Raw genomic sequence first — 12,560 nt, 5'->3', positions numbered from 1 at the left:
AACTATTCCAGCTCTATTTATGTTTCCTTGAGTATTTTTGTGCAGATCCACACAGAGGAAGACTCTTTCCAATTTCTTACGGAATCCGAATTGTCTGTAATTTGCTGTTGAATTGTTAGTAATCTAAATAATAAATATGACTTTGTGAAAGAATTTAACATGTCAAAAATCAATGTTTGAATTTTTAGGTTAGTAAAAGGTTAATAAATAACAATTAAAAATGTTAAAGAAAACATGTACTTCTCACATGTTATAGGACATTGGAGGAAATTTATGTCCTTGACAACCATTTTCAACCCTTTGTTACTATTCATGCACAATTTCTTCAAAAAAATTAACATCAAAACATTATAATTTTTTTTTTTTTTTTTTTTTTCACTTTTTATATCACATAATTAACTTTTTATTACTATTTGTAAGAACAGTTTCCGGAACGGTATGACCATGCCCTTCGATATCAAACCTAAAATAACAAACAAAGCAAACATGAAGAGAAAGCGCCCGATGTCGCTCAAGTTAGTTCTCTTGAAAAAAGTATATGTATTCTCTAAATATTTCAGTGTAGTGTTATACCTGGCGTTCGACCTATGTATAGGCTAATAACTTCACTCCTACTAGGACTCGATCTTCTATCTTATCCAAGTCTCAGAGCTTGATTTAAATTGGGAGTAGTGATTGTATACGGGCTTTGATGATATCCCTATTACATTGGATAATCATGAAATGAATCCTTAGCCAAACAGGAATCAACTACTGCAAACTATGAGTTAGCTCCGCAATTGGATTGAATATGGAGCTAGGGTCACTCCTGGGCGCTCAAGGGGTTTTATAGGAGTAATTATAGATGTCTCTTTTATATCTTTTTAAAAATGATGTGGCTATTAAAATCATCATTTGATCAAAATTCAATAATGATCAATCACAAGCCCAATGGTGATTTTAATAGTCATATCATTCTTCAAGGGATTCAATAAGAATACAAGAGGGACTTGTAGCATTACTTGTTTTGTAGCCTTGGGCGACTAGTCCTCAAAAATTGTTTCTCCTTCTCACTGCTAATTCTAGTAGGCCGGACCTTCATTAAACACGGAACAAACTCAAGAGGGCCTAGCCCATGGCTTCGTCCCCATATTGTGAGCCTCGGCTTACTAGGAGTCCAAAATGAGAAGTTTATTTTTCCAACACTATTTAAATAAAAAATAACATTATAAAACAAAACATTTTCATTTTTTCATACAGAAAATTCAAAACGTTATATCACACCAGTAATTTTCTACCGCAATAACAAAGGCTTGCCCAACAAGACCTCCACCATTTCCTATCACCTTCGGGACGACTCATAGTTTTCATAATGGCGAATAATTGCTTGTCCCGTTCCCGGAGAAGCCATAGTCCTTCAATAAGTTAAAATGTCGAAGTTGCCGCGTTATTTCATACATCAAACGTTTCCGTTGGTTTAGACAAGGGATCCAGTACAAAAGCGACCACACCATCGCAGCAATGATAATATTTTCATCGATTTTCATGAATTGATTGAGGGACCGTTGAAGATTGAATTTATTATTATTATTATTATTATAATTGAATGAGAAAAAATGACTATAAAGAAAGATCTTTCTCATTTTTGATCCGAATGGAAGAGAAAATAGGCGATTATATGAGAATGCTTTCAAAATCAAGATGGAAAGCGGTCCATTTAGCTAGAGCATGTACCCGAAAGTTGGCACTACGATATACCTTCAAAGCATTCAAACTTTAAAAATTGGTTTTGTGAAAAACTTTGTATAAATTGTGTTATTGTCCGACATAGATGAAATTAGGAAATGTTAGGTGTTCTTCTAGTGTTTTCTTTGTATCCTCTAAACTGTGACGTGACTTTTAAAATTGTCATTGAATTTGAGATTATCATTATTGACTTTAATCTATAAGTGATTTTAAAAGTTACATTACAGTTGAGAGGATACCAGAAGAACACTAAAAAAATATACACCTAACATTTCATGATGAAGTTCAAGTAAAATATTGTCATATGAAATGAACCAATAAATAAACTTTACCATGTCAAAAAAAAAAAAAAAAAACTTTACCATATATTAATTATGATGACGTGGAATGTGCATCAACGTCTCCAAAAATGGTGATATGAGAAAGAATTGATGATAGTAGTAGCTATAAAAGGATACCTCTCTGGCTTGTTTCTCTTTCTGTTGTAGAGTAGTTTGGCTACTCTTGTTATCACACGTCTTGAGGAAAGTAATGAAATCACTTTTTCAAAAGGTTACCTCTATGGTGCCACAATTTAAGACGCGTTTGTTATATTTGTCGACATCTATTTAATTCCTCATTTTTATTTATTTATTTTTTAAAATGAGCTCAATTTTCTAGCCCACCTAGTCACCTACACAGATTTTGTTTTTAATTGTTTTAGTCAAATGCATGTTATTTGTGAACATTCCTTTTCGTCAAAGAAATTTCTTTCAAGTAAGTGTCTACTAGCATCGAGAAAAGTACATTTATTTCAATATATATCGTCTAAGTCTTAACCATTTTAATATAATAAAAAAAATACATGATAATTTTACAAATTAAATTGAAAGAATTTTCTTCAATCTAATGTAAATAAAGAGTAATGATACTATACACCAATTCACGTGGTATATTTTAAATAATTATTTTTAAAAATATATATTTTATTTTATTTTATTTTTTGCCAATAAACAGGTGTCTCATTTGTAGCATTAGGACCTTTTTAGAGAGATTTGATCACTGGATATTCTCCAGTTCAAAATTGATTGAAGAAGATTATGTTTCGTGAAAAATATGATTCTCTTCATTACACATAATTATAATAATATCTATTTAATTATTAAAATTTAAAGTTAGTGCATCAAATAATATATATATATATATGATTCTCTTTATTACAAACAATTATAATAATATTTATTTAATTATTAAAATTTAAAGTTATTGCATCAAATAATATATATAAAATTAATATTGACACGTCTATTTAAAAAGTTTAATTAATGCAGATTTGTTTTTGATAACGGTGTACCACGTTTTTAAAATCTTTAATATAAAAATACAAGTTAAACTGCAGAAGATCTTGTTGGGCCCGTAGACCCCTCTGCCCCGTTCCTGATTAATATTTTAGGCGCAAATCAACAGAAATCAAAAAGCTCTCTCGGCAACTTTCGAAATAAAAGCTTTCTCAGCTACCAAATCCCGCGGAAAGGCCCGACCGAAAACCAAAACCAAATTTCCTTTCTTTTCATATATATAAACCTAAACTGCTAAGCAATCAGCACCTTCGCGCTCCTTTCTCTCATTTTTACCTATTTTTCTAAGCAAAAGCGTGTAATAACGAAGAAAAAGTTCATTCTTAAAACTATAATTCAGAGTAAGAATCGAAGAATCGCTTGCGATCCCAAACACTGTACTCAACGCTTTGAATCTCTCGCTGTCTGTCTTCCTTTCGAGTATATCTCTACAGGTAAAGGATCTAATTCTTTCGATTTATTGTCCCTTTATGACGACGTTTTCTGCCTCTGTCGATAACTAATAAGCGACCTGTTTGGTTGCCGGCAAATCCAAGCAAATCGAAAGCAAAGAGACTCTGAGAAATCCTGTTTTTTTGTTTTGTTTTTTGGGTTAACAATAAAATAAAATTTGTTTGGTTGTATTTTTTTGTGTGCGTTGATTTTCTCCTCCACCAAACGGAGCGTAGAAGGGAAATGGAGTTGATGAACAGGATTTCGTTCCGTTTGGGGAATCGCTTGCGTGAATTGTCATTGGATTCTCAAATTGTAGCTAGGGATGTTAGGGCTTCTATTCATGGTTTTCTTGCTGGGAGGTGTGGGGTTATGGAGCTATATTATACTTTTGATCAATATGATATATAAATATACATAACATGTACGTATGTGATATGAATGGGGTAGTGAATATGGAAATATCGTATTGTTCTGCTTATTAATCGTGATTCGTGTATATGATAGTGCTTTGCTTGTTAGCTTGTCAAACAAGGCTTCTTAGACTATTATTGTGCATCAATTGGTTTATCCATGTATTGTTTCATATTTGAGTCTGCTTCACAAATTCAACTATACAAGTTTGTGTTTAATGTTAGTTGTTAGTGTCATAAATTGTCTTACCCTGAACTGATCAAATTTGTGTTAGCAGAAACCTACATGTGACAAGTATTTGTTATCAAAGAATACTTTTCTAAATTGCTTCAACATAGTTTTAGTGAACTTACATATCGGTCGGTGATTACTTGATTGCTGAATTTGACAGTCCTGCTTAATCTGCAGTTGGGAAGTGATAATGGGTGATATCATATCTGATAAAACTATGAAGGAATTCTACATTCCAAATTACATACTTGTACCTGGTTCAGAGGTCAAAAATGCTTCACATATACCTGCTTGTCCTGTTATAGTCTTCATTAATTCTAAAAGCGGGGGCCAGCTGGGAACAGAGCTTCTTGTTACATATCGTGCTCTTCTAAATGAAAACCAGGTAACTCCAGTTCTTGCCTAAAAGTTAGATTCTTGGTGAAAGATGTCTTAAGAATAGGATATGCAGTTGTGGTTATAAGATTTCTTGGTAATAATGGGATTGACATTGTGGTGACCGATTTTCAGGTTTTTGATTTGGGAGAAATGGCTCCTGATAAGGTGCTACACCAGCTCTATGTTACTTTAGAAACTCTGAAGTACAGTGAAGACGTTTTGGCAGCTGAAATTCAAAAAAAATTGAGAATAATTGTGAGTTTAATTTAAGTATGACTCATGTTATGTCCTCTGTATTCCCAGACATAAACACGCAAGTTCAAAAAATAATCGCAGCTTGACCTCGATTTGTTTTTCTTTTATTTCTTTTGTACACATTTATCGTTAGGTTGCTGGTGGGGATGGGACAGCGAGCTGGCTCCTTGGAGTAGTAAGTGATCTCAAGCTACCGCAGCCACCTCCGATTGCAACAGTACCGTTGGGAACTGGAAACAACATACCATTTTCTTTTGGCTGGGTAAGATGTGATGTTAACTGTTCTTGTATAGATGAAATTGTTGAATGTCAATATAGTGATGGTTTTTGTGTTTAATTTCCTCATTGTTATTCTTGTTTGCCGTGATTTAGTGATTGCTGTATAGATAAGACATACTACTAATGATATGAATATTTCTCGCCTATAACTAGTCCCTGGAATTGTAGCTACAATTGTATATTTCATAGAAGATAACACTGCCTTTTTTATGATGCTTTTTAAGTGAAAGTTTTAGAGCCTGTTTGGGATTGCATTTGAGAAATAGAGCTTTTAAGTCAAAAAGTGTTTTTTGGCAAAAGCTTCATTTTTAAGTTTTTGCCAAAAGTGCGTTTTTGACTATTTTTAGCCTTTTTGGATCCTTAAAAGTGCTTTTAATTTTTTTTATCAAACTAATACTTTTTTCTTCAAACAGACTTTTTAAGTGTTAAACACACTTTTAAGTCATTCAAACGCAATCCCAAACAGGCCCTTAGTGTGCAAGCCACCTAGTGGTTATTTACTTGTAGCTGGTAACGATGCTAAACTACATCTTCATCATGCATGCCATGTCAAATCATGGAGATGCTAAGTTTTTTCTTTTTGTTTCTTCAAGATCTAATATAGATGTCTATTGGTGTTCTGCATCTTGAGAATAACGTTTCATAAATGTGGCCAGCATTTGAAGCTTTGCATAACATGGGCATTTTTAATTTACAGGGAAAGAAAAATCCAGGCACAGATCGTCAATCAGTGGAATCATTTTTGAACCAAGTAAAGACTGCAAAGGAAATGAAAATTGATAGGTAATATATCTTTGACTTAATAAGACAAGCATATGGACACACACAGACCAGAAAAGTATAAATGTCTCTAGTATCATTTCTTGGTGAGCCAACTATCTTCCTGGATGCAAGGCATATTTAGATTTGGCAAGTTGCCTCAATGTAGAAAAATATTGTAAGACTTGGATTTGAAAATTCAGACGTGTCATAAACTTGTGATTAAAGAGTTCTCATGATCTGTAATGCCTACTTATAGAAGTTGGGTACATTTACATATCCTATGTAAATATTATTCTTGGTTGGCTAAGTGAACATTATGTTGCCATTTCATCCATATCAGGTCAATTTTATCATGGAAGAATGTTGTAATATACTTTCTCTCAATCTTGCTCCTCACTAATAGATTCAATGTATGGTTTTACCTTTTTCCAACATTTGTATAATTCTTTCTCTCCACTTGTTTTGCCCACTAATCAGTGAAGTAGGCAACTTCATCTCTTGTCTGTTTATTTTTAACCTTTGTTAGGTTGCTGATTCTACTCTTTCTTTTCAGCTGGCATATTATCATGAGGATGAGGGCTCCAAAAGATGGATCTTGTGACCCTATTGCACCGCTTGAACTACCCCATTCTTTGCACGCATTTCATCGTGTCTCCCTAACAGATAAGCTGAATATGGTGAGTCTTCTTATTACTATTCTCCCATTTATGCTATGCACACAATTTTTTCTTTGTTTTTTAAATAATTAATTCCACATACGCTGTGTAAATGAAGAAGCTATGCAGTTATATGCACAGTGCTATTTATACTATCTGGTATTGTTTAGAATCTCTGTCCGCAAGTTGTTCTAGACCTCCTTTATGTTATTGGTAAATGATAAGTAAAAAAAGAAGAAAAAAATGTAGGGGAAGGACAACTGCCCTTCATGCACGAAAGTGAGCAACGCTAGTATTGTCAAATACAACAATTATGATACAGAAAGGAGCTTAAAGGGGATAGAAGCTGGCTTATAGAAGTCTATAGCTTAGTTAGTCTCTCTTAGTAAGGGAGGTCACCGCTGTGTTCATTTTCCATTTCCATAAAGGTTACATTAGTTCCTGCCTTCATGGGGTATTATTGATTCTTAGGTTATTATGTAGACTCTCATCTTGAAGTTTCTGAAACTGACACTGGCCTCTCCTTGGGAAAAGTGAAGTCATTCGGAGCTCCTTTAGGTTTCAATCTAAAGCCTTCATTGAAGTTCTAATTAACACTTTAAATAAAATCCTTGCACTCTCATGTACAAGCTAGTAATAGGCCATTCTAGTCTAGATACCATAGTGTATGTTCCAACTTGGGTTATCTGTGTTAGGTAACATGTAGATTTCAATCTATCATTTTCAATCTGGAAACTCGTATTGTCCATCTATGCTCTCCCCTTTTTTCCATTATTTGGTTGGGTGTTGAATTTCATGCTTAATGGCAAATCATCTGCTTACTGTTCACAGGAGGGTTACCACACCTTTCGTGGGGGATTTTGGAACTACTTCAGCATGGGTAAGAAATTTGAATGTGGGACTAGATTTCTAATAATATTTCGGAGGCTTGTAGCAGCAAAGAACAATTTATAAACCCTTAACATCATCACAATCCTGGAAAATTGAAGAACACAAATAAAAAGAAAAAGATGAAAAATTAAGCAAAATTCCCACAAACCTATGCAAGTTTAAAATGTAGCTTTCTGATTGCTATTGTTTCCATTGCAAATTGCTTCCTCATATGATATTATTTTAGATATTAGGACTATGTACAGGGCAGACATAAGGTCTCTAAAATAAATGCATTACGGTTAAGTTCTCACTTTTGAATTATTTGGGTTGGACTTTATGTACAAAACTAAGATAGATCAACTGTTTGCTTCAATGATGGGAATCTTATTGATATGATGGGCCTCAAGGTGTGATATGTCTTGTCACTGTACAACTTTGAGGGCTGGAGTCTCTTGTTTTGAGCATCTATGGCTGTGATTTGGTGTTTCTTCAGTGTCCAACCCAAAGACAAGCCTCAGAGCGTGCGTGTGTGTGTGTATATATATATATATATATATATAGCTACTGCTTAGAACAACAAGAAATGGAGAGTATGATTATCTGGTTAGTGTGTATCAACACAACCAAGGGAGACAATACACCTACTATTTATCATTTTACTTTATTCTATAAAGGTTTATACGGCTATGGTTCTTGGGATGTAAATAACTAGTAAGAATAAATCTCCACGAACTTCTAACATTTCCATACTTTTGTCTTTTTCTTTTTTCCTCCGTCTGAGCAACATTTCCATACCTTCAAATTTTTTATGTGGTTGCTGAGCTCCTTACTAATATGGTTTTCTTTGTTCAGGAATGGATGCTCAAGTATCATATGCATTTCACTCTGAGAGAAAGTTACACCCAGAAAAATTTAAAAGTCAATTTGTTAATCAGGTATTACCATTTCTTATTATGTTAGTAATTTGACGCAATTGAAAAGTGAATACAAGGGTAAACATGTTAATCCAAGTTGATTTAGAATCCACCAGGAAAGGAGAAACTTTTTTTTTGAATAAAATTTATTGAAATTTCATAATAATGACGCTACTTTGATGCCCCAATACATTCCTATTTATAGGCTACAAGAAATCCTAGTTGACTCCAAATGAAAGAAGGTTACTATTGTCTCTAAAAATAAGGAAACAACTAACTGTAATTTTATTTCCTCACATAAGGAAAATTATAAAATTATTCTTTAAAATAAAGAAATAAAATATATTAGAAGACAAAACGGAAAACCCTGAATTGCAATTCTGTCTACCACGAAGGTTGAAGCTTGGTCAACCGAAGTATCTCACAAAGCACATAGGTCAACTGATCTATCCCACGGCTTTCCAAGATGCATTTTTTCTGACCTCTTCAAACTATCTATCCCACATGCTTTGCACGATATAATCCGTTTGACCCTTCACTTGACCGATCTATTTCACATACTTCGCACGATCTTCCAATGAAGCTCTCTGCCACGCTACTTGGATGAACTCAGCAATTTATCACGATTTGAATGCCGCAGTTTTCCAATTTTCTTCCTTCAAAATTTTTTCATTTAATTTTGTGCAAACCCATCCCGAAGGATTACAGGTCCATCCACTTTAAGAAAACTTTTCCTCAAGTTTAAACTGAAAGAAGTCATCTCATCAAGAGGATGGTACTTCAACAATTCATACATTGACCAATTTTGTCGTGTTACAAGTAGTTTCTCCTCATATTATGATACACTATATTTAAAAAATTTCAACAAATCATGATTCATTGTACCTTAATCTCCAATAGATTCCAATTTTTTCCTACCAAAATTTTCCTTCAAATTTTGCATGAATCCACACTGAAATGTCCTACATCAGAATTGAACCTAATATTTGCACTGTGAAGCATTTAAACTGGGAATAGGATCCTCTCCATGAAATGGAGAGTATCCATGTATAGTAAAATGAAGGGTAATATTGTCTTAACATTAAAATTGAAGGATGATATTTACAATATTACCCCTCATTTTATACTAAATGGAGAGGATCCTATTCCCTGTGGCCGGAGAAAAGCATTCAACTTTCTTCTGTTTCGAAAATTTAATGCTAGACAAAAAGAATGGTTGTTTATGACTTAAGTTTGGTTTTGGACCACCCTTATTGAATATATGATACTCAAAATTATTTCTAGGTGTACTTTACATCCTTTTTGAGATTTTAGAATAGATTATTTATCATGGCAAAATGAAAAAGGCCACTTATTATTGCCCTTCCTTTTCTTTTTCTTGATGGGACAGAGTACTTATTTGAAGCTTGGATGCACTCAAGGATGGTTTTGTGCTTCTCTACTTCATCCTTCTTCAAGGTGAGTATTCTGTTAGGTGATTGGAGGTTCCCTGTGAATAAAGTGAAATTAACACATTCAATGAACATAAGTAATTTTAAAGCTTGCAGGTATCAGATTCTAGCTAGTGTTTCCTTGGCATTTTGTTAATAATTATCATGCTAGGTTGTTCTTTCACTGTATTATGATTGGAATGTCTTTTCAGTAGTCTTTTTATGTTAGATTAAGATGCCGGACGCTTAGTATCTCCTTTTTAAGACAATCTATTCTGTAATTTTTAATACAATTTATTCCATAATTTCTATGTTTGAAAATTTATCTAGTATTCTTCCACTGTGTTTGCAATTTACTCTGAAGAAAACTAATAACCTGCTCATGCTTGGGTAATTTGAGTTTTGGGAGTTAAGTCTTGTCTTTTAACCTATTGCTGTTTATTGTTGGAATTATGTATAGGCTTTTCTGGTCTAGATCTCCTCAAGTTTGGAATTTCTCTTTTGATGGTTCAAATAGGTTTTATAGTGATTTGAATTTTTTTTGTTTATATTTTCGGCTGAATGGTGCTGCTTTTTTTTTTTTTTTCAAATCGTTCATGGAAACAGTAATATAACAAGAATATATGAAGCTTCATTCTTCCTTTCTCAATTTTCCCCCGTGAGCTGTCACTCAGTTTTAGTCAGATGACAGCCATTGCTGCATTGCTGCTACCTCATTGTGATTATCTTATCCACCATGAGCCATTGGCAAAAATCACATTGTTTTCATTATCTTAACTTCCAGAAATATGGGAATTGAATTGGTATGTGTGGTAGATTCTTAGTTAAGTATTGGGTACACTGGATACAGTTTGACAATGGTTTTGGTATATGTATTGCAAAGTTTAGTTTTTTATTCTAGAGTCTTACTGGATTGGATTTTAGTTTGTATGTATATATATTTTAAATTGATTGGCTAAAGGTTTTGAGACATGATTAGTTGGTCTTCAAGTTACTAGCCTTCTGTCTAATTGTGTTTGCTTGTGTAAATGTCTTAATTTTCTTACAGGAACATAGCACAGCTGACACAGGTTAAGATCCTGAACAGACAAGGTCAGTGGGAGGATCTTCACATACCTCGCAGGTGATTTATTAATTTTCTGTTTCACTCTTTATTATCCAACGAACTGCTTTCAACGCAACCTTGGTCATTTGTCAGTTGTTTTATTCATTTTCTTTATGAATTGCCTCATTCAAAAAGTTTAATTAGTCCAAAATGGATTCTTAATACTTACATCCTTTCCATGATTCCATTCAACACCTGCGTTATTTGACTTCTCATGTTTAGTGCCCTCTCTATGATATGCAGCATCAGGTCTATTGTTTGCCTCAACTTGCCCAGTTTTTCTGGTGGACTTAATCCTTGGGGAACACCGAAAAGGAAGAAATCAGATGATGTTAGTTCTGATTTATCTACATCTTTCTCTGTTTTTGAGATATTTACTGAACAGAGGCTGTCCCAAAATTGCAGTTAAATTTGCAGATATATCTCTCACTAACTCATTTGAACTGCAATTTCTGGATAAATTTGCAGAGGGACCTCACTTCTCCATTCATTGATGACGGCCTACTTGAGATTGTCGGTTTCAGAAATGCTTGGCATGGGCTTGTTTTGCTTGCTCCAAATGGACATGGGACTCGTCTTGCACAGGTAGGAGATGGATTTGAGTGTCAAGTGAATTTTGGTTCCATTTTTTTTCTTCTTCTGCTATTTTGTTTAAATGCATATCAAATTCCTGTTAAATTACTCCCAAGTTTCGAGCGTCATTGTTTTCTTCGTATGTAGGCAAAGGGAATCCGTTTTGAGTTTCGGAAGGGTTCAGCTGACCATACATTCATGAGAATTGATGGGGAGCCATGGAAACAACCCCTCCCAGTTGATGATGATACCGTTGTGGTAGAAATTTCTCACTTCGGCCAAGTGAACATGCTTGCTACCGCACATTGCCAATCTAAAAGTATATACGACCCCACTTCACCTGTTAGTCACCGTGATGAAGACGAGGAGAATAGCACTGAAGATTCCATGGAAGATTGGGGAGAGCGCAGGAAGTTTGGTGCAGCTGCTACTTTTAAATTTCCGGATGAGTTCGATATATCTCATCTCAGTTAAGTACCTTTGCATGTAAATCATGCTTTGTCTCAGTCCATTAGCCGTTAAATTTTTATAATGTCTGTGAAGGAATTGCAGTAGCCGTGGCCCAATTATGTCTACTGCAGCCACGTAGTGATATGCTGTATGCTATTGGCAGTGTAGATTCTTGTAAACAATTTTTCTCCAATAGAAATTTGAAATCTTTTTTACTTTCATTAGGGTAGGAGCTTCGCTTTTTCCCCTTTCTTTGCTTTAGATCATGGTGGGAAATGGTGTAATTAATGTTCGCTTCAGGCTGTTGGACTAGATTTTAGTCTTTGCTTGGAAATTGGAAACATATATCATGTACATTTTATTGGGAAATTTAGCCCTTTGGTGCTAAGCTCCATAAAATGCTCGTTAAATATCGATAGAAAGAGTCTCTGGAGATAAAAGAGGGCACTTACAGAAGTCCGCAGGGAAAAAATAAAAAATTGCTAAATAGATTCGTACAGTTTGATGACCTTGTAACAAATAAATTCATGTGGTTTCTTATAAATTCCTTGTGGCATGTCTATGTAACAAAATGATCATTCCGTAAAAATACCTCCCATTTTTTTTTGACTGAGTACTTATAAAATTACAAATTTATCCTTAAACAAAAATTACATATACAAAAAGTAAAAAGTCCAAGATAAAAAAAAAAAAAAAAAAAAAAAAAAAAAAAACGGTTTGCTAGTGACTGAATTATCCTCATAGGC

At 34.0% G+C, this 12,560-nt stretch overlaps 1 protein-coding gene across 1 annotated transcript; it reads left to right on the top strand.

Annotated features, from left to right (window-relative positions):
- Positions 1–3,194: 3,194 nt before the first annotated feature.
- LOC132175364 (diacylglycerol kinase 1-like) lies at positions 3,195–12,026 on the top strand. Its single transcript, XM_059587295.1, has 13 exons — positions 3,195–3,496; positions 4,317–4,524; positions 4,650–4,772; positions 4,906–5,034; positions 5,749–5,834; positions 6,367–6,490; positions 7,301–7,349; positions 8,195–8,277; positions 9,647–9,714; positions 10,735–10,809; positions 11,035–11,122; positions 11,260–11,376; positions 11,512–12,026. Exons 2-13 carry the CDS (start codon positions 4,330–4,332, stop codon positions 11,836–11,838), a joined length of 1,464 nt encoding a protein of 487 aa, XP_059443278.1. The 5' UTR covers positions 3,195–3,496; positions 4,317–4,329; the 3' UTR covers positions 11,839–12,026.
- The last annotated feature ends 534 nt before the right edge of the window (positions 12,027–12,560 follow it).

This window comes from Corylus avellana, chromosome ca3 (genome assembly GCF_901000735.1).
Source record: "Corylus avellana chromosome ca3, CavTom2PMs-1.0".
In the NCBI taxonomy this organism is placed as follows: domain Eukaryota; kingdom Viridiplantae; phylum Streptophyta; class Magnoliopsida; order Fagales; family Betulaceae; genus Corylus; species Corylus avellana.
This window is presented reverse-complemented; position numbering and strand designations above follow the sequence as displayed.

Coding starts and splice junctions, on each gene's coding strand:
- LOC132175364 (XM_059587295.1), top strand. CDS start 4,330: ATGGGTGATATCATATCTGATAAAACTATGAAGGAATTCTACATTCCA. Junction 10,810..11,034: donor GATCTTCACATACCTCGCAG/GTGATTTATTAA, acceptor TATGATATGCAG/CATCAGGTCTATTGTTTGCC. Junction 11,377..11,511: donor ATGGGACTCGTCTTGCACAG/GTAGGAGATGGA, acceptor CTTCGTATGTAG/GCAAAGGGAATCCGTTTTGA.